We start from the raw sequence: 23,332 nt of genomic DNA on the forward strand, positions 1-23,332 counted from the left end.
TAGCTGACATACAATTGTGTTGAATTCAATTTCTGTGTCATATTGAAGAGTTAAGCTGTCTGTGACTAAAGCCAGGTCAGCAGGTAACCATACTGTCCTGATAGAGTGGGGTCTAAGGGGGTATGTCGATGCATAAAGCAGCCAGCATTTGAGACAGAACAGGCAATGCTTAGATTCTTGTCATCAACTGCCATGGACACATGTTTGGCTACCTGAATCTAGCCTAAACTGTGGTGTAAATCACAGTAGAGAAAAATAATGGCAGAATCAATAACTGCATTAAAAATGCTTTGGGTGATGCACATGACATTTAAAGTCATAATTACTATTACTTGTATTTTAAGTAATCCAGAGGACTAATCCAACCGTCTAACATGGTTAATTTTTTTTTCCCAGAGAAGAAGGGGATTGGAGTTTCCAAAAAATTAAACCTAACATACTGTAAATTTGTCTTTTTTTCCCCAACATTAGATATGTAAATATTAAATTCTCTTTTCTCATGCTTGTTTCTTGTCTAATACAATAAAATACTAGGCATCATTAACATATTTTTTTTCCCTTAAGGATGGAGTCATACACTATGGAATTGTCTTCTGGCCATTTTCTGAATCATATAGGCCAAGGTGGTTTCTTACGAGAAGGAGATTTCATCTTTGGAGTAGTTTTACAGCTGTTCTCATCAACACTTATAAGCAGCCATATTAAACACCCACAGCTGCATTTTAGACAGAAACCATCCGAATTCAGATGTATTCAGTGAGTACCATCTTTGAGAAACTCGACAAGAAAATTCCAGACAAAATAAAAGTTGTCACTGAACTTCTGTAATATTAGGTTATGCACACTTATTTCATCTTTTTCGATTTTAACCACTTCCAGTCTGGACACTTTCACCCCCTTCCTGTCCAGGCCAATTTTCAGCTTTCAGTGCTATCACACTTTGAATGACAATTGCGCGGTCATGCAACACTGTACCCATATGAATTTTTTAGCATTTTTTTGAGACATATAAACTTTATTTTGGCGGTATTTATTCACCACTGGGATTTTTAGTCTTTTGCTATATAAATAAAAAAAGTCAAAACATTTTGGAAAAAAAGTGTTTTTCTTATAAAAATTTTACAAATAAATAATCTTTCTTCATAAATATTGGCCTAAATGCATTCATCTATCTTTTTAGTAAAAAAAAAAAAAATAACCCAAATTAGTTTATAACAAAAAATTATAATTTTAAAAAAAAAGTTGTACATTATTTTATTTTTTATTATGTGTTTTTTTAACATACTGTCACTCTAGCAGTAGAGTGTCACCTTAGTGACACTGTACTACTTGTGGGGGGTGATGAAGATTTAGTTTTCTTTTTCTTTACACCGATAGCTTTTACACCTATAAAGGCTGTAAAAGCAATCATTTCTCCTTCTCTCTGCCTGCATTCTTGCAGCCATCAAGAAATACTGTGAGAGCTGTGATTGGTCACAGCTTGTCACATGATACAGAGCTGTTGTGAATAGCCTTGTACCATGTGATCCCTGTGATCATTTACAGATTTCACACGTAGTAAGCAATGATGTCAGAAAGTGACATCTTGTTTACTACTATTCATGTGATCACTGATTGGCCAATGAGTGATCACATGAATCGGGACCTCACACTGAGATCCCCTACAGTGATCTGTATTCCGCTGTGTCCTCCAGACACAGCAGGCACCGATCGCTGTGCCTTGCGCTTCCAGGGAGCATGCACAGGCAATGGATGTGGGGGGACGTTTAGAAATGTCCACCAGCATCGTCCCGGACAGGAAGTGGTTAAGCTAAATAAATGCCCAAATAAAAAAGTTAGAAATCATTTCTCTGAAGTTGACCCCAGAAACCAAACAAAGTTGTGGAATTGAAAGGGGCCACTGATGGGTCAAATTACATTACATGAAATGGCTGTTTATTTATGCATACAGAGTTTCTTAATTAATTTAACTGCTTCCCGACTGCCCTATAGCAGAACTACTGCTACAGGGTGGCAGGGCTGTGCAAAATCACGAATATATACATGATGTTGCATTCCTGGGTAGGGGGTGCACTCGCGTGCCACCATTGGCAGCTACAGCTGTCGATCACCTGGTCCCGGCCAGAGATTCCCCGCTGGCACCTGGAGATTGCTGAGGAACACTGACAGAGGAGAGGTCTGTAGGTAAACAATATAGATCTCTCCCCTGTCAGCAGCATGCTCACATAGTAAAACAGCACACAGTTAACCCTTTGATCTTCCCAGATATTAACCTCTTCCTGCCCAGTGCCATTAGTACAGCGTCAGTGCTTTTTACTAGCACTGATCACTGCATTAGTATCACTGGGGATGTCAGTGGCAGTTAGTCAGTTCCCCCCCAGTGTCAGAATGCCTGCCGCAGTCCCGCTATAAGTCGCTGATCGCCACCATTACTAGTGTAAAAAAAAAAAAAAAAAAAGTATATATACCGCCATTTGTGGACGCTATAACTTTCATGTAAACCAATTAATTTACACATATTGGGATTTTTTTTTAGCAAAGACATAGCAGAATACATTTTGGCCTACATTTATGATGAAATTAGATTTTTTAATTTTTTACTGGACATGTTTTATAGAGAAAGGCAAAAATATTTTTTTTTCAAAATAGTTTTTTTTGTTTATAGCGCAACAAATAAAAAAAAACGCACAGGTTATCAAATACCACCAAAAGAAAGCTTGATTTGTGGGGAAAAAAGGAACATAAATTTCATGTGGGTGCAGTGTTGCATGACCGCGCAATTGTCAGTTAATATAACGCAGAGCCGTGTCGCAAAAAATGGCCTGGACAGGAAGGGGTAAATCCTCTGGAGGGCAAGTGGTTAAAGCGGAACTTTACCCATAACAGTTTGGTAACAATTAATGTTCTTTACATTAGTCCTATAGCAGTTTTACTGCTACAGGGCGGCATTTCTGTGCAAAATCCTGTATATTTACAAGTGATTTTGCACTTCCATCACTTGGGGGCACGCACGCCGCCGGAGGATCGCTTCTGCCATGAAATGTCACAGCACAAATCAATCTACAAGTCCCAGTGATCAGTTGACCTTCAGATCATTGGTTAGGAAGAACAGAGCTGTGTCTATGTTTACATAGGCAAAGCCCTGTTGTGATACGGGGGTGGGTGGGGGGGGGGTCATGAATCATGTGTCTCTGCAGAGCTGAGAACACAATTGATCACTTTCCCTAGTAAAAGAACCACTTTGTGTACACCAAGTACATAGCTAGGCACACACTTAACCCTTTGATCACCCTAGATGTTAACCCCTTCCCAACTAGTGTCATTAGTACAGTCAGCGTATATTTTTAGCACTGATAACTGTATTAGTGTCACCGGTTCCCACAAAGTGTCAGTATAAAAATGTCTCCCTCAATATCGCAGTCCCACTAGAGGTCGCTGATCGCCGCCATTACTTGTATATAGAAAAAAATGTTAAAGTTCCAGTATATGTACCATATTACCATAGTTTGTAGACGCTATAACTTTTGCGCAAACTAATCTAATATATAATTATTGGGATTTTTTTAACAGAAATATGTAGCAGAATGCATTGTGGCCTAAATTTATGAAGAAATTAGATTAACAAAATTGTCGGTCTTTTTTTATTTATAGCGCAAAAAAATAAAATCCGCAGAGGTGATCCAATACCACCAAAAGAAAGCGGTATTTGTGGGGAAAAAAGGGCATAATTTTAAATTTGTGTACAGCATTGCATGACTGCGTAATTCTAATTGACAGTTAAAGTAATGCAGCTCCGTATCACAAAAAACGGTCTGGTCAGGAAGGGGGGTAAATCTTCTGGAGGGCAAGTGGTTAACAAAAGAACATACATTCCACAATAATAATTATGCTACCAAAATTAGTGTGTTCTGTATATTGTCTCCAGCATTGCTATTTATTCTTGTTGGAGGCCACCATTTTGTTGAAGCCCAGGGCAGTCACTTCCATATTGGAAATGTTCCCCCTCTCCTTGGTCTCAAAAACGAAATGTCACTTTCTTCAATTAAAATACGTACATTGCCTTGATTGTATGTCCTAGCTCAGTTAGAGAGGAAGGATGGCAGAGAATACAGTGATGAAGCTCACAGGCTGTTCAAGAAACCATCCTTGTACATTTAATTCTTTTGTGTCTCCCTGGTAGCAGTGTTTGTCTTTTCTCCCTCCCTAATCTGTGCTCCCTCAGCACAGTTTGTTTCATTCCTGTTGGTTTCTGACCCCTTCTCCAACAGTCAATCTTAAAGCTGTCAGCCTCTAGTGCAGTGGTTCTCAACCTGGGGGTCGAACGACCCTTTCACAGGGGTCCCCTAAGACCATCAGAAAACACATATTTCCGATGTGTAAAGAGCAGCTACTGTGTAGAAAGCAGCTGCTGTGTTGAAAGCAGCTACTCTGTTAAAAGCAGCTACTGTGTTGAAAGCAGCAGTATTGGAGGTAAAACGACACTCATGAATTATAATTACTGGGTAAATAATTTTATGGTTGGGGGTCACCACAACATGAGGAACTGTATTAAAGGGTCATGGCCTTAGGAAGGTTGAGAACCACTGCTCTAGTGCCTCTGATTTTAGGCACAGTGCCGAGAAGAGAGAGCAATTGAGCATGTGCAGAGCAGGGTAAGACAGTGAATGTTAAACAGTATAGGCACTTATTTTTAATGTTTTACATAGCTATACCTGAAATGACCTATTAGAACGTAATTTTCTGACTAAAGTTCCACTTTCATTTCTTTGCTTCTAATTTTTTAAATTGGTGTTTCCAAAATACATACACCTATGCAAAGATAGTAACTCCACCAAGTTCACCTCCTCACCCCCAATCCACCTTAAAGTGGTTCTAAAAGGCAGAAGGTTTTTTTATTTTCATGCATTCTATGTTTGTAGAATGTTGAGGAAAAAAATGAATTTAATCTATTTTGGAATAAGGCTGTAACATAACAAAATGTGGCAAAAGTTAAGTGTTGTGAATACTTTCTGGATGTACTATATACAGTATATACATTGAGCCTTAGTGTTGAGCATGGCACTGGAACAAGTAAGTGTGCTTTAGATATAATTTTTAACTGAAACATTTTACACTATGTGGCAATCTCTCTATTTGTGTATGGTGGATAGAGAGTTTAAGACATGTGCATAACCTTTGGTGTGTTGGAGGTACTTAACCATCTACTGGCTGGAAAAGAAAGTTTGGTTGTTACTGTTTTAACTGCTGGAAGAGAGGGCTGCTTGCATGAGCATTTAATATGGGAGTGAACTATGGTTTACTTATAATTTGTGGTTGAGTACCCCAATTATTAAAAGGTGGAAAACACAAGGTGTAGATCTGAACACTTCAGAAGGATAGTGGCAATAAGCACTTTGCACTTTACAATGGAATAAAGTGATATTAAGAGCTGTTTTTTTCTCTTAAATAACAATCATGTCATGTTTTCCTGCTCTGTGCAGTGGTTTTGCACAGAGTAGCCCTGATCCTTCTCTGTTTGGGTCCCCCACTGGTGTTAGCAACTTACTATTAGGGCTCCCAAGCAGCTGCTCTGTCTGTCCATTCACCCACAGAGCTCAGCTTGGCCCCACCACGTGCTCTCTCCTCATTCGCTCACTGGCTGTGATTGACTGTAGCGGAAACCAATGGCTCGCTCTGCTGCCTCAGTCAATGAGGAGGGAGAGACTCTGGAAAACCGCTGCTCTAGTGCAAATCGCTGGATCAAGAGTGGGCTTAGGTAAGTATTAAGAGGGATTTGGGGGCTGCTGCACACTTTAGTGATTGTGGACTGTATATTGTTTCTCACAATTAATTTTTTTGGGTTTTTTTTTTACATATTGACACTGGGGACACTTTTGGGTATATAATGCATGAAGGTAAAAAAAACCTTCAGCCTTTAGAACCACTTAAACATCTGTATTATTGCAATGTGATGCTGTGAGCAGGCCCTAAAAGATCCAGCCTAGAGCTGCATGATATTTGTACATTGTCACAGAAATTCCCATATGAGGCAGTGAAGTGAATCATGCATCCTTCTTGACTGACTGTGCCATAAGTTATATTCTGCATCGTTCTCCTGAGATATTTTCTTGCAAGCTTACTGTTTTTATATTCTGTTGGGATGCAAGTAAAGAGATCAGACTCCAGTGAATGAATGAGTTAAAATGAGTGATTTAATGTATAAGTTCACCTTTTACAGAACATGGCCCATGCAGACAACCTGGAGTGCAGCTTTAAATGTTAGCAAACTACAGATATAAAGTACATCTATGAAGCTATAGGACATGAATACCTATGTACAGAAATTCCAGACAAAAATTAAAATGTTTTATTGTGCAGTTTATGCATAATTACTATTTTTAAATTAGCAAATCTTCACTTTATTTTAAGTTCTCTTAAAATACATTTAAAATACAAAAATGACTATTCACAGATTTTAGATCTTAAAATTACATGGGATATGAAACATATTATTGGGTTTTGTTTTTTTTTCTTCAATAGGTTGTCTCTTCGTCATTATCGCCACCATCTTGCTGTTATTTATGCCACTGAGGAAATTAACCAGGATTCGAAAATTTTGGCCAATGTTTCCCTTGGATTCCACATTTATGATGCCTGTTCCTTGGAGAGAAGGGCTATAGCTAATACAATGAGTATATTAACTGGAAGAAATTATTTTATTCCCAATTATTCTTGTAGAAAGAAAGAGATGCCTATTGGATTTATTGGACATATGTTATCTTCCTTAAGTTATGTGATATATGAATTAATAAGTATTTTTAATTTTCCCCAGGTAGGTGAAGAATGGTAAACAACTTAATGAATAGAACACACACATTTTCAAAGAAGATTCTACTTGGCTGTTATTTGTAGATTTGTTTGTTAGATAAACTAGAAAATAACAGTATCTCTTCTGTAAAGGTTACAAGTGGAACTCCAGTAAGATAAGGTTCTAAAGAACTAGTCCTGGCTGGAAATAAGATCTACTCGGTAATGCTTGGTGAAAGTGTGAAAACTCGTCCAATTGACCACCTTACAAATCTGCTTTAGTGATGTTCCCAACTTTGTCTGCACTGGAATCAACAAGGGTTCTCACAGAGTGTGCTCTGACAACTTCTGGAATAGCTAGATTTTGATAACTGTATGTTTCCTTTATTGCATGTTTTTTTTATATCTTGCATTAGTGCTTTTGGATGCTTGGTGTCCCTTCTTAGTTTCTGCATATAAAATAGAGATTATTAGGTTTTCTCTATGCTATAGTGACAGTATAAACTAGAAACAGTGTAATTGTTTTTATTAAAAAACAAAAAAAAGATTAAAGCACCCTGTTTGCCAGTGTTTGCTTGTGAATGCAAGCATGTGCTCCAGTCCCGCACACATATGTAAGGCTCAGGGGCGGACTGACCATTTGGAAACTCGGGCACCGCCCGGGGTCAGTAGGGGGCCCCATGAGATGCCCCTGGTACCTTTTTCATAGGCTTTTTTGAGTTTGGGCAAGGACACAGGGGCCCCATGATCCCCTATTGCCCGGGGGCCCCATGAGTTGTCAGTCTGCCCCTGGTAAGGCTGCATTCACACTTGAGAGTTTTGTAGCTCACGTGAACAGGCACCATAGATTACAACAGATTTTTTATGTTTGAGCGTTTTTGGAGCTTCGAGCTACAAAACACTCAAGTGTGAATGCAGCCTTCATGGAGATCACACCACACATGTAAGGTATCACTATGAACATCAGACCTTCTATACAATCCTAAACTGGTAACCTGTAAAGACTTTTAAAATGTAGCCTATGGGGATTTTAGGTACCAAAGTTTGGCACTGTTTCACGATCGGATGCAATTTTAAAAAGTTTAACATGTCTGGTATCTATTTACTTGGTGTAACACGATCTTTTATATTTTACTAAAACTTGGGTATTATATTGTGTTTTTGTGCATTAAAACCTATTAAAGTATATTTTTTTAAAAAAACATTACATTCGGAAATCATCTGCGCAAATATTGTGTGACATAAAAATATGCAACACGCATGATTTTATTCTCTAGGGCCTCTGCTTAAAAAGTTTTAAGTAGTCTTCTAGCAAAATGAAGTTTTTTACATGTAGAAGAGGGATGTCAGAATTGGCCTGGACTGTAACTAACAAATTAAAGCCCAGCTTCAACTAACAATTTAATTAAACAAAAACATTTCTGTTTACTTTTGGGATAAATGTTTTTAACTAGAAAAATAAAAGCCGACCATTGTAAGCACCCCTGCCATTGTTAAAGTGATAGTAAACTCCCATTGGAAACTTGTACGTACAGGTATGCTTATATTAAAGCTTACTTTTAGGTACAAGGAATATCTCCTAAACATGCACCATTTAGGAAATAATCAGTGTCTCTGCAGCCGGTGACGTCACTGGCTCATGCGCTCTGATGGAAGGGCATACCCGTTTCTTCAGAGCTCTGTGCGGCAGCCGAGACTCCTGCACGCGTAGGAGTAATGTCATCACTGCTTGGCCATTCAAGTGGAAGGAAGGAACGAACACCGGATGAAGATAGAAACCTCTGCAGTGGTGACAATGTGCCGCTGGAGGACTGTTTCAAGGTAAGTGCTCGGTCACACCGTTGCGATTTGTTAATTGAAATTTCACCTGAAATTGCATCTAGTGAATGTCAGTGTCTTAACATGTGCGATTTGTTGCATTGCTGTGATTTTCTAAAGTAGTTCTTGCATTAATTTTTCTGCAGTTTTGTTGCGATTTCACATACATAGAATATAATGGAAAAATCGCACTGCAAATTGCAAGACATCATTGAAAATCTTCACAAGTAGCAATAAAGTCTTCACAAATCGCACTATTTTAAATTGCAGTGGTGTGACTGGTGACTAAGTCTTTCAGAATGTGTTACTATGCGATGCCTAGTAGCACATTATGATAGTATCTTGCAGATGGAAGATTTTTATTTTTACTACCACTTTAAACCTCTTATTGCCATTTTTCTGGACAGCTTGCTATGTTTAAGGAAGGTGAAAATATAGACTTACTAGTCAGAACTAGAAAAGCTACAATTTCTGGGGAAATTGTGTGGTGTTCTTGCCTCCACCAGTAGTCTACAACTGGAGTGGGCGGAGTAACTGGGTGGAGTGGCTTGAGTGACTGTTGTGTGGTTGGAGTGGCTAGAGTAACTGTGAAAAGGTTTTGTCAGCTCCCACTCTAGTTTTGAACATTCCGGCCTTCATTCCTATGGGACCAATTTCACCACAAAAACGCTGATATTTCGCGAACCATTCAGCGAAACGTTCCACAAAGTAATAGCACACCAATCGAGAACAATCCGCACGTTTCGGTATATTACTGTCTATGTAGTGTAAAAACTGTGGGAGGAGTTAGGGTGGTAAATTTGGCTATAATAATAAGAATATGTGAGATAACAGTAAGTGGTCTGCCATGCAAGAACACTTAATAACAGGTAATCACCTTATGAGGGACTCATAAAAATAGACTCCCAAGCTAATGCTATTGAAAGACTGCATCAAATGTGCAATTTTTTTCATTCTGCCAATGCTGCCACTTTAACCCTTCGGATTAAATTTTTTTGTTAATTATGAAATCACATTATTATTTGTATTGCAGATCAGTTATGGAGCTCAGGATCCAGTCTTTAGCAACAGACAAAAATTTCCAAAATTCTACAGAACTGTTGGTAGTGAGAAACTGCTGTATAATGCTATCATTAGTCTGCTCCGAAAGTTTGGTTGGTCTTGGGTTGGAATTGTAGGCTCAAAGGATGAAAATAACAAAAATGCTTGTAATGAACTTAAAAAAGAGATAATAAAAAGTGGAAGTTGTGTTGCCTTTTTGGCTTTCTTTCTGGAAACTGATGCTGTACATTTTTATCAGACAATCAATATAATTGAAAGGGCATCTGCTAACGTGATCATTGTGTACAGTAATCCCATTTCCTTTTTGCATTTTGCATTAGCTGTTTGCCCCCTGAAGGGATTTAGAAAAACTTGGATTATAGTAAACCAAGTGTCCATGTTTACATGGGATGGGATTAACTCATTTAACTATGCATTTAATGGCTCATTGCATATCTTGGTCCATGAAGGACATATTCCAGGTTTGAAGGAATTCATATATAATGTCAACCCTATAAGTCTACCTGATGATGACTTCACGGCGATTATATGGTACAGGATATTTACATGTGCTAGTAGATTCAGTGACTTGGCTTATGATCCTTCATTACATGCCTGTACAGCTAATGACTCTCTGAAGATTTTTGGAAATTATGCTTTGAATCTTGACAGCTTTCGTCATACCTACTCTATTTATATTGCAGTATATGTGCTTGCACATGCATTACATAACATACTTTATGGAAGAAATGTTATGGAAAACGCCTCTCCCCTTTCTCTTTGGAAGGTGGGGCATGATAAATACAACATAAATACCAATTTCAGCATCTGGTTATCATATAAACTGCTTCTGCAAGTGTGCCAAGTATATTACTGATGGTATACTTTTTCACAGAGGGTGAAGAACATAGAACTTGGCATACAAAAGATTGGTACCTACAAAAAATGCATTTGGAGGCAATTTGGGTGACCCCACCCCTTTGTGACATCATTGTGTGTCGTGATTGGCCAAAGTATTGCATCTGACCTGTGGTCAAGTGCATTGCTTTGGCCAGTCAAAATACACTGTCAGAACACAGTGCATTGTGGGGCGCAGCAGGGAAATAGCCTGCCAAACAGCCTTACCATTCATGTGTTCGATCATCAAGCCCAACTCTAGGCTTTGGATTTCTTTTTATATCCTTTTACATCTTTATAGAGTTCCATTACCTTGTTACGCAGGTCTTTTGGCAGTTATTTTCCATTCCCCATGGCTCAGTAGCTGGCCCGCTCAGTGCAACCATGTGAGATAGCTAACAAACCCATTGACTATTTATACACAGACTCTATTTGCAATTTAAAAAGTCACAGATGTAGGGAATAAACCTTTAATTACCACTTTACCTTTGTGTGTGTCACCTTGTGCATCTGTACCAAGGCTAAACATTCTAGGATATGTGAAATTTTGATCAGGTCTATTTGGGTGATTTCTGTTATGATTTAAAAAGGATCCAAACAACTATGTGATAATACATGCCTTCATACTGTATGATCCCTATCCTTAAAAAAACAAAACAAAACAAAAAAAGACAGTTTTTTGGCATGATCAGTCATATTTTCAATATAAATGCCAAAATGTCACTATTTCTTCCAGGGTATGCAAACTTTTGAACACAATCTTATATAAACAAAAAGACTGAAAATCAAAAAACTATATTTCTTACTTTCTGCTATAAAACATATCCAATAAAAGAATTTAAAAATATCTAATCTCTTCATAAATTTAGGCCAAAATGTGTTCCGCTATATGTCTAAAACCCCCCCCCAAAAAAACAATAGTTGTATCCAGGGGCAGACTGACAACTCATGAGGACCCGGGCAATAGGGGATCATGGGGCCCCTGTGTCCTTGCCTAAACTCAAAAAAGCCTATGAAAAAGGTAGCAGGGGCATCTCATGGGGCCCCCTACTAACCCCGGGTCCTCGGGCAGTGCCCGAGTTTCCAAATGGTCAGTCCGCCCCTGGGTGTATCTTGATTAGTATGTGTGAAAGTTATAACGTCTATGGTATATATACTGGATTTTTTTTATACGAATAATGGCGGTAATCAGCGACTTATAGTGGGACTCTGATAGTGCAGCGGGCAATCTGACACTAACTGACATTGGGTGGGAACTGATGCTAATATCACCACACTGATACAGTGATCAATGATAACACTATACATTGTCACTGTACTAGTGACACTGCCTGGAAAGGAGTTAACATCTCAGGGTAATCAAGGGGTTAGGAGTATGCCTAACAAGTGTTAAAGTGTGTATTATGTGCTGCATTTTACTAAAATTATCTCAGTTAATTCACCTTGCTTTGCAGGGAGAAGAAACACAGAGATAGTTCCTCCTGTACAGAGGCTTGTGTTGATTGTCAACACAGGGATCTTGGCTGTGATTGGACACAGCCAATCAGCAGGTCCTGGCTATGAATCATAGCGGAAGCCGGCGGGTGGGTGTACCCAGAAGTAGCGGTGTATTTAGATCTTACACTGCCCTAGGTAACACTAAAATTGGGTGCCCCCCCAGCTGCCACCACCCTCCATCAACCACCCCCCTTCCCCATCTCGCCAGCAGAGAGAGAGTTAGTCAAGCACTAACCTTAACCTCTCCGGAAAGAAGATGGCCATCCCCGGAGTCAAGCCCAGTATCTTCCTTCCTTGTGTCTTCCTTGTGCAGGAAGCATACACCCTTCACCAGTGTGCAGCCTCTTCAGATTCCATTGCGGAGCACAGGCAGTGCCTCATGAGGTCCCCATCCCTGCTACATGTCTCTTTTTCTGGGGGGTGGTGCCACCCCCTAAAAATTGCCACCCTAGGCAAACACCTTGTTTGCCTCTCGGTAAATACGCCACTGCCCAGAAGAGGTCGCTGTGCTTGTACAGGTTGCCCATCTGCAGTACATTGCAGGCAGGAGGTCCTTAAGTGGATAGATTCTCTGGTGCACCTCCCCAATTGCTATCAGAGTACTGCAGTTTCCAGTGCCCCCCCCCCACCCATATCCTTTACCTTGAAATCTCTCCAACTAAAAGGGATGATATTTAGGAGGATACTATAAGTGTAAGTAACTTTTTTTGTTCTGAACTGCTTTGCTGAAGCAATGGTTCACAGCTAGACTTTCTGCTGTTATAGAGTTTGAGAATATGTTATGCAGTCATTTGTTACCCAGATCAAGCCACAGAAACATTTCATGATCTGCTTTGTATTATTTTGAAGTATATACATGCTTTATGTCATTCTGAACCTGTTTTTAATTATTGATTCTAACTTTGCACCTCTTTAGGTGCCAATTACAATTAATCTCTGACCATTTGCCCAATCTGTCTGATCATTTGTCCGATTATGCATCCTGTTCCATACCTTTTTGTTTAGCCCAGCATAACAATTCAATTTTGTTTAAAATTTTTAGATAAGTCACTATTTGAGCAAAGTCTATTTCCAGACAACCTCCGGGGATGAAGTACATTTTAATGAAAAAGGAGAAACTCAAAGACATTTTGATATTCTTACCTGGAACTTGTTTAAGAATGGAACAGATATTATGACTAAAGTATGGGATTTTACATCATCAGATCTAACTGGTCAAAGTTTGGTTATGATCAGTAATAAGACTATGTGGGGTACTGCAAATGATGAGGTATTTTGTAATATAAATAAGTAAATAATGTACATCTATAAATGACCCCAATAGCCCCATGTAAGGAATTACTTTCAGTGCCTTCTGAATGTTTCTGGACTCATTTTTTATCAAATATAGGTCATTATTATAATTTTAAATATTTAACCACTTGACTACCGGAAGATTTTACCCCCTGCTTGACCAGAGCATTTTTTGCTATTCAGCACTGTGCTATTTTAACTGGCAATTGTGCAAGGAAGCAACACTATACCCAAATTAAATTTATATCACAAATAGCGCTTTCTTTTGGTGCTATTTGATCAGCCCTCGGTTTTTTATTTTTTAATACATAAATGAAAAAGACCAAAAAAAAACCTATAGTTTCTATTTTGTTATAAAACTTATTCAATAAAAAAAATCAAAACATCAAATGTCTTCCTAAATTTAGACCAAAATGTATTTAACTACGTATATAGGTAATTGGTGAAAAAAAATCCCAATAAGTGTATATTATTTGATTTGTCTACAAACTATGGTATATTGTATATATTGGAATTTATGCAGCTATGATGCTATACTGGTAATGATGGTGATTACTGACTTATAGTGAGGCTGTGATAGTGTAGTAGGCAATCTAGCTGACACTGGCTGGGAGGTTCAATGACTGGCACTGACATAAAAAATGACACAAACAGTGATCAGTGCTAATACTGTACATTGTCACTGTACTAATGACACTGGCTGGGAAGGGGTTAAAATGTAAGGGCAATCAAGGGGATTATGTGCTTAACAATGTGTGTAATATATGGTGCTTTTACTTTTTTATAGGACTTTTTTTTCCCCCCGATTTTGCAGGTAGAAAAAACAGCCAGATCGTTGTTCTCTGTACAGAACTATGTTTGATTGGACACAACCGATCAGTTGATTTCGGCTGAAATCATTGGCTGAAATCAGCTTTCAAACTCATGCTGTGTCCAATCACAGCATGAGTCAGCAAGTGGCACGCATGTGTGTGCCCCAAACCTGGAAGAAGGCCGATCACATACATATTATCTGATCATGCCTGCACCTGCTGCCCATGTGTAGTATATTTACTGTGAAATATATCAAATATGGCTCATTATTATATGTAGAGATATTTACCCCTTGACCACCAGAAGGTTTTACCCCCTTCATGACCAAAGCAATTTTTGGTATTGAGCACTACACTAGTTTAACTGACATGCAACAGGGTACCCAAATAAAAATTTTGTTAATTTTTTACACACAAGTTCTTTTGGTGGTATTATGGGTGTTTATCTAAACAAAAACAAAACAAACATTTGAAAAAAATAATGGAAAAAAGCCTGTATTTTCTATTTTCTGTTATAAAACATTTCCAACAATAAAAAAAAAAAAAAAATCACATTTCTTCAATTTAGGCCAAGATGTATTCTGCTACATATCTTTGGTAAAGAAAAATTCTAATACGTGTACATTAGTGTGAAAGTTATAGCGTCCACAAATGATGGTAGATATACTGGAATTTATGCAGCTATGACACTATTGTGATAATTCACATTCAGGTCATTATAGGAGGACAAGAGGGCTCTCTTTACATCTGGAGGAAAATGGATTTAACTTCCCCATAATGGAAAGGCTTCTCCATAGTCAGGAAATGTGAAAATGTGGGAAATACTCCCTCAAGAACTAGTTCTGGCCTGCTCAAGAGTTTGTTTTAACAAAGAGCTGGTTGTATTTCTAAATGCACAAAATATAACTGGATACTAACATTTATTAGTAATAACACCAGGCGTAGTTGATCCAGGGTTCAGGAAGGATTTTTTCCCCCCATTGGAGAAAATTGGATCATGCCCAATTGGGCTTTTTTTTGTGTCTTCTTCTGGATCGGACCTCTACAGGCTAGACAATGGCACCCTGACTGCCATTAGGTATCAGGATGAAATCCTTGGACCCACAGTCAAACCCTACACTGGTGGCTGATGCAGTGGGTCCTGGGTTCCTCCTGGTGCACGACAATGCCCAGCCTCATGTGGTGAGAGTATGCAGCCAGTTCCTAGAGGATGAAGGAAGTGAGACAATTGAATGGCCTCCTCGCTCGCCTGACCTAAACCCAATAGAACACCTCTGGGATATCATTTTTTGGTCCATCCAACACCACCAGGTTGCACCTCAGACTGTCCAGGAGCTCAGTAATGCCCTGGTCCATATCTGGGAGGAAATACCCCAGGACACCTTCTGTCATCTCATTAGGAGCATGCCCTAATGTTGTCAGGCATGCATACAAGCATGTGGGGGCCATACAAACTACTACCATTTTGAGTTGCTGAAATGAAATTTCAGTATAATGGACTAGCCTGCGGCATCATTTTTTCACTTTGATTTTCAGGTTGTCTTTGAATTCAGTCCACTGTAGGTTGCTAATTTTCATTTCCATCAAACAATGGGGCTTCCTTACATTGCTAACACATTACCCAGTCCATATCAGTATAGATATCAAGCATGATATTTTTCCCTATTGAGATCCGATGTGTTTTCAAAGTGTTCTTTTAATTGAATTATTGGTTATACTTTTTTTCATATAAATTTATGTTAATCCTGTATTGAATCTTAGAGCTGCTTTTTGTTCAATATCAACACAATAGAATACCCAATTTTTTGGTAAAATATAAAATATGATGTTACACTGAAGATTACCTTCAGGGTCAATAAACAAAATAAAACAAAACAAAAAGAAGAGTAAATGGGCTTTTAGCGGTGCTGAAAACTTTCACCCTCAAGAAACACAAAAGACATAATACATTAATTTTATTCCAGAATCATATTAAAAATTATTTTGGGGAGTATGCCCCATAAAAGCAATAGTCATATCCAAAACACAGCTTAGCAACCCCAAACATCTCCCATCATAATAATAGAAAGAATGTATCCAGTAGGTATAGTATATAAGCCTGGATTACATTACAGGATTATAACTAGACAACAACAACAAATTTAACTATAAAGGAGATGCTGGTAGCCTGACACGTTTCACAATATGAGCTTCTTCAGGAGTTCACAGGGTGCAACTGGATATGGAATACAAAATCATCTCTACAAAAATGGATATAACGAACTGGTGGAGACCCCAAAATGTGCAGCTGCAGAAATAGAGGGCAAAGATAGTAAGGTGTGGCATAGCACCCAACTACAAAAATGGAAAATCAAAAGCAACAGCAGCTTCTCTCACAGAGAAAAATACCTTAAGCGCAAATATGGAGACATTTGTCTGCCATTTTTTGTTGGCAGTTGGAGAGCACATATCCATATATTTGCACCTAAGGTGTTTTCTCCGTGCCTGAGAATAGAGTGCTGGCAAGGACCCCAAAAAGAAGAGGAGGCTCAAGGAAGAGCAGGTAAGTTTAATATGTTTATTCATTTTAGAAAAAAAAAACCTTTACAACTGCTGTCATCTCATCATCTCTGGTCTGGTATTAATGTTTTAGTATACTCTATGGAGTCTAGAGTTTTTGAAAATATTGTATGTTATTGATATTTTATCAGTACCCATAGAGGTAACTGCAACGGGAATCAAAGGGCTGAGGAGGGTTTAGTGTGTTCACCTTTTAATCTTAACTTTTTCTGGAAAGGCAAACACTTTAATGTAAGGAGTATACACCAAGCATCCCAAAGCACTTGACAGGCATCAGGAATACAAGTCAAATTCTGTTTTTTTATTTCCATGATCACAACAGAAGAGTGACAGTGCTGAATCTCAAGTGAAGTCTTGTTTGCCACTGATTAGTGTGTTATTATATAACTTGGAGTGTGTTAGGCACTAGGCATACTGATCATATACACACAATATATATATATATATATATATATATATATATATATATATATATATATATATATTGAATTGTATCTGAATACCTTTGTTTTGTCTCAGTACATAGGTACCCTTCAGGTGACACTGGCTATAAAGTCAAACAATGCTTGTTTGAATTCACTGACTTTTTAGCAAAAGTAGTGACAGTATTTTTTCCTGTAGGTCCCAACATCTTTATGTGTCCCTGCCTGCTCTCCTGGGTTTTGGAAAGCTTCAAGAAAGGGAAGTCCAGGATGCTGCTACGACTGTGTGCCGTGCTCTGAGGGAGAGATCGCCAATGTCTCAGGTGAGCTGTACTTTGCTATTGTTATAGCTCCTAAAAAGGAAAGCTGAGCACATAGTTCTGTCAATTCTTTTGCTTTTAACCTCCCTAGCAGTCTGATTATGTTCATATTTCTCTGCTCAAACCGGTACATTTTTTTGCATGGAAATATGTATTTTTTTTTATTATAGGCCTGTAATTTTTAGGAATAACTCACTGAAATCTGTCCGAACAAGAGTCTAGTAAACATCCCGGGTATGATAAATCTTGAAACACAAAATCATAAATTATAATTGAATAATTTAATAATCATAAAAAATAATAATAATAAATATAATTCAATAATATAATCAAACCAAAAGCACTGAAATTTGAAATATAGCGCCAAGTTCGCACATCACTGAGCAAAGTCGCAAAATCGTTTTCAGTGTCTGATGACGAATTTCCCCACAAATCATTATCACTCAATGCTGCAAGTAGTTCTAATTTACTATCGCTGTTCTCTAGCTGGTCTAAAACCGGTTTTGACCTAAAGGGACGCTTTTTCGACGCCATGGACATTTCTCAGTTTCTAGGCAGAAAGAACAGTAAAAATGCAGGCAGGGCACAGAACAAAGCACTCGGGACAAAATGTATGTGAAATGCTTTGATACAGTAATGTTTTACTATGTTATTTTAGTGAATGTCACTTTTTATCATTTTCAAATTTCCCGCCGTTCCGTCCCCCCGTACGTCCCGACGTCGCAGGGGACGGAACCCAGAAGACAAATGCTGGCATCCGCCGGAGGACATTACAGGGGACACTGCAGGAGGGACATCGCAGGAGCGCAGGACAAGGTAAGAGAAGAACAGGTCCCGTTGCAGCGCCGCATGGTATTCCCAAGTGTAGCTCGGGGTTACCGCTTGTGGTACTGAAACTTTACCCCGAGCTACACTCGGGAATACCGCCAGGGAGGCTACTAGATTATGCAATTTTCTCTCTCTCTAACACAGGTGGAGAGAAAGAAAATTGCTTGAACCATCAACACAGTCAGTGCTGATGGGGGAATCCCTTGTGCAGGGCTTTCCTGTTCTGTCGGAGGGGATCCTTCCCTGTCAATAGCGCACAATGAATAATGTTGCTGGCAGCACTAATCATTCCAAAAAAACCTGACAGGCTGTTTGTACACAAGTCAATTGATAGATCTACTTGTGTACAACCAGGGTGCTATACATGGATCAAAACTCAGCTAGTCCCTGCTAAACGAGTCGAATTTCAATCCATGTATAGCCGGCTTAAAATTCTCATTTTGTAATGACTTTCCCTTCACAGAAAAGAGCGATCATAGCTGATGACGTTAACCTTGAAGAAAGTTCATAGTAAAAAAGAAAAAAAAAAGGGGAGGTGATAGATAAGGGTTGTGTTAGGAAGGTGGACCAAATTTAGGGCACATTTAGTTTTTAAAGGCTTATTTTATATACCTCTGTACCCATCACCCCATTCAGCTGTCAGCCAAAAGCTAAATATAACAGAGGATACAGGTGATGTCATTACCCAAATATGACCAATATTTAAAAAATTACTTGTCATTGGGTGGGTGGAGCTTGAGGGGGAACGGAGAGACTAGTCCTCCATCAGGTCTGCTTTACTTTTGATTGACAGTGTGTGGCAGTAGGTGGAAAAAAAATCTTGGGGCTACTATGCCTAGGAGAATGGAACCAGAGAGTTGAGGAAAAACACTGTTTTGTGGAACAAGGGCTGTGCTGCTGCGCTTATTCATTGGCTGCTCTTGCTGGAGGGACTGCCAATCAGTTGCAATAGCTGTGTTCTGTAATGAAGAGACCCACAAGTTATGGGAGAGGACTTCTGTGCCCATAACATTTAAAGCTTTGCTGGGAATTGCAGCAACCGTAATCAGAGCCATTATCATCACCATCAGAGTCTGCAGAAGGCCACTTCATCATGCGTCCAGTGTTTCATAAACCCATGAGAGGGAAGAGGCTCCACTGTGAACTTCTGAGAGGTTGCTGGCTACCATCTGTGCTGTTCTATTTGTTTTTGAAGATAACTTCCCTTTCTTTTTCAGAGTGCTCCAATGCAGTTTTGGGCCCCAACAAATTATATTACTGGCCAGTGGGAGGGAACAAAGAGAGACTGTGACTATTAGCCCTTGAGTGAATAAATATCCTGTATTAAGGGCTCCCCAATAAGTTTGTGTCCAAAGGTACGGTATTGCCTGAAGGGTAATTATCATCAGGAACAAAGAAACCCAAATCATCAAGTGGCTCCTTTGGGAATGTTGCTTCACATGTATGCTAAACTATACTGCTCATAGCTCATATCTCAAACTATTGGCTGGTTTTGCTATCAGGTTGATTTTAAAGACAACACTTGAACTTACTATACAATTATTTTAGAATATGCACATCTCTTCCTTGCACAGGCCCTTTATTTTTGAATTAACATGGAATTAGGAAAATAAGATCATTAACATTCCAAATGAAGGAACAATTGATTAAAAAAGTATTCTTCAAAGCACAAAAGACCAAAGGGTTCATGTCATTACCTGACTTTACAAATGCTCTTTTGGCTGAATAGGCTGAACCAATTTAATAGCTTGTGGAGTATAGGATGTTATAGCAGCAAGGGGAATGGGATGGATAACAAATCCATGGTGATACCATTGGTTTTGGAATTTTGGAAGTACAACAAGCGCATATGAGTGTAATGGTCAGGGGTCCAATTATTTTTGGCCATCTATAGAGTGTAAGAGGATGTTAATCAAATACTTCAGTATATAGGTGTTGAAAATAATTATTATGCACTAAAATTATATATTGTACTGCAAATGTATTGTTGGTTGTCAGTATTTCTAGAGACATGGATCGTGGTTAGTCAGCATGGATGAACACCGGAACTGTAATTTGAAGGCAACTCCTTTACTGCAGTACAGAAATAAACAGTATGTAGGAAAATATAGAATGGAAATCTAGTAGGCACCTTTCACATAGGAGATCCGATTAGGTCCGCCTGTCAGTTTTTCAGGAAGACCTGGTGGAAAGGTCCATGCATTTCTATGGACACTTGGGTGTAAAAAGATTTGTGTGCATTTACACCCACATACCTTCAGGTCTGATTCGGTCCATTACAAAAAAATCTGAAGGGGATCTATAAATGGACAGTAGGGTTTGTTTATATCTGGCCACCCATAGAGCAGAGTGGGTTATAGAACCTGAGAGGACATGGATGTGTAATCTGCCTGCTCTGCTCGAATCAGCAGGGAATCTGTAAAAGATACCTTATTTTTAATCATTTGCCTACCAGGCACTTTTACCCCCTTCCTGTCCAGGCCAATTTTCAGCTTTCAGCGCTGTCACACTTTAAATGACAATTGTGCAGTCATGCAACACTGAACCCAAACTAAGTTTTTATAATTTTTTTAAGACAGATACAGCTTTCTTTTGGGAATATTTAATCATCTCTGGATTTTTTATTTTTTGCTAAATAAAACTAAAAAAAACACAACATTTTTGAAACTTATTTTTCTTATTTACAATATTTTATAACAGAAACTAAGTAATTTTTCTCCTTCACTGATGTGTGCTGATGAGGCTGCACTGATAGGTGGCATTGATAGACAGCACTAATAGACGGCACTGACAGGTACTAACAGGCATCATTGATGGACATTGAAAGACTGTACTAATATATGGCATTGATGGGTACTGATAGACTGCACTGATGGGCATTGACAAGCATCACTGATGGGCACCTAAAGGCAGCACTGATAGGTGACACTGATGGGCACTGATAGACTGCACTGATGGGCATTGACAGGCATCACTAATGGGCTCTGAAAGGCAGCTCTGATGGACACTGATATTTGGCATTGATGGGCACTAAAAGACTGCATTGATAATCAGGGCACTGATGATCAGTGCCTTGGTTATCAGTGTAGATGTCCCCTTTAAGGAATGCAGCTTACTGGCTCTATGCTCGATACCCGGCATTCCTGTTTACATGTGAGCAGCTGTGATTGAACACAGCTGATCACATGGTAGAGCCTATGTCCTCTGCTCTTTACCGTGATCGGTGGTTTGCTGTGTCCTAAGGAAACAGCGCACCTAAAAGTGAACAGAATAAGAGAGCTCCCTCCCGCCTGTCCGTCATTTCCCTATGCGGTGGGCAGGAGGTGGTTAAACACAATCAAACATAGAGTTGTACGTGATTCACAATGTCTCCACTCAAGAATTGTGTTTGTAAAGTTGGCAAAATAAGTTTGGTGGTTTATGAAAGTTGCATTTCCTATTTCCCTGTGATTCATCATTCTAAAAATTTACGGTGGGCAGGAGGTGGTAAACACAATCAAACAGAGTTGTCCGTGATTCACAATGTCTCCACTCAAGAATTCTGTTTGTAAAGTTGGCAAAATAAGTTTGGTGGTTTATGAAAGTTGCCTTTCCTATTTCCCTGTGATTCATCATTCTAAATTTCCTATTTATTTTCCTATTATGAAAGTTGCCTTTCCTATTTCCCTGTGATTCATCATTCTAAATTTTCTGCATCAAATATTTCTGTCTTCAGACTTTCTCTATTCATTGTAGAGTGAACGGAGAGTTATGTTTTGTTTCTTCCTATTAGATATGGAAAATTGCATCAAATGCCATGATGATGAGTGGGCGAATGAGAGAAGAGATAAGTGCATCACACGATCCATCGACTTCTTGTCATATCATGAACCTCTTGGCTTCACCTTATCTTTATCAGCCATTCTACTATCCATCATTGCAGCAATAATTCTTGGAATCTTCATTAAATACAGGAACAGTTCCATAGTGAAAGCAAATAATCAAGAGCTCAGTTACATAGTACTTGTGTCACTCATAATGTCACCACTTTGTATACTTTTGTTTATTGGTCCCCCAATGAAAATCACATGCTTGGTCAGACAAATTGCATTTGGTATGGTTTTTTCTATAAGCATCTCATCTGTTCTTGGGAAAACAGTGACTGTTGTTATTGCATTTAACGCTGTAAAACCTGGAAGCTGTTTAAAGACCTTTCTTGGACCCAAAATTCCGAGGTTCATTGTTCTCCTCGGTTCTTTAGGAGAAGTTATAATTAGTATTGTGTGGCTACTCTATTCCCCTCCATTTCCTGATCATGACTCTAAATCCATGCCATCAGTAAAGATATTAACATGCAATGAGGGATCCTCGGTTGCATTTTATGTTCTTCTAGGATACAATGCATTATTGGCATCTGTTTGCTTTGTTATAGCCTATCTTGCTCGCACATTGCCAGACAGGTATAATGAAGCCCAGCACATCACTTTCAGCATGCTGGTCTTCTGCTGTGTCTGGATCTCTTTCATACCATCTTATCTGAGCACCACAGGGAAATACACAGTGGCAGTTGAGATATTTGCCATTTTGGCATGTAGCTCTGCACTTTTAATCTGTATATTTATACCAAAATGCTATCTTATTTTATTGCAACCTGAGAGAAACATTAAAGAAAAGTTGTTTTCCTTATAATGGGATAGATATTAATGGATGTTTTTGGAAACTAAAAACACCCTCTGTTAAATACAATTTTTGTCCAGAAGAGCAATGTGCACATTCAATGTTTGTTGACATTTCATGTTATTTAACCACTTGCCCTCCAGGAGGATTTAACCCCGCCCCCTTCCTGACCAGGCATTTTTTTTGCGTTACGGCGCTGCGTTACTTTAACGGACAATTGCGCGGTCATGCAACACTGCACCCAAATGAAATTTACATCCTTTTTTCCCATGAATTGAACTTTTGGTGGTATTTGATCGCCTGTGCGGTTTTTATTTTTTGCGCTATAATTTTGAGAAAAATAAACAATATTTTTGACTTTGAATATGTCCAGTAAAAAAGTTTAAAAATCAAATTTCGTCAT

The 23,332-nt window shown here is 38.8% G+C and overlaps 1 protein-coding gene across 1 annotated transcript; it reads left to right on the plus strand.

Annotated features, from left to right (window-relative positions):
• Window positions 1–5,663: 5,663 nt before the first annotated feature.
• Window positions 5,664–22,941, plus strand: LOC149450084 (vomeronasal type-2 receptor 26-like). Its single transcript, XM_089692379.1, has 6 exons — window positions 5,664–5,755; window positions 6,520–6,811; window positions 9,638–10,348; window positions 13,082–13,309; window positions 17,325–17,448; window positions 22,046–22,941. The coding sequence occupies exons 1-6, from the start codon at window positions 5,664–5,666 to the stop codon at window positions 22,939–22,941; spliced, it is 2,343 nt and encodes a 780-aa protein (XP_089548505.1).
• Window positions 22,942–23,332: the final 391 nt, after the last annotated feature.

This window comes from Staurois parvus, unplaced genomic scaffold, assembly GCF_062004578.1.
Source record: "Staurois parvus isolate SC_StPar_1 unplaced genomic scaffold, SC_StPar_1.0 ptg000583l, whole genome shotgun sequence".
Taxonomy (NCBI): Eukaryota; Metazoa; Chordata; class Amphibia; order Anura; family Ranidae; genus Staurois; species Staurois parvus.

What these genes read in the sequence shown, in the direction of transcription:
- LOC149450084 (XM_089692379.1), top strand. Translation starts at nt 5,664, where the DNA reads ATGGCTCGCTCTGCTGCCTCAGTCAATGAGGAGGGAGAGACTCTGGAA. An exon ending in TGGATCAAGAGTGGGCTTAG is followed by an intron (nt 5,756 to 6,519) that starts GTAAGTATTAAG and finishes TTTCTTCAATAG; the next exon opens with GTTGTCTCTTCGTCATTATC. An exon ending in GTATTTTTAATTTTCCCCAG is followed by an intron (nt 6,812 to 9,637) that starts GTAGGTGAAGAA and finishes TTTGTATTGCAG; the next exon opens with ATCAGTTATGGAGCTCAGGA.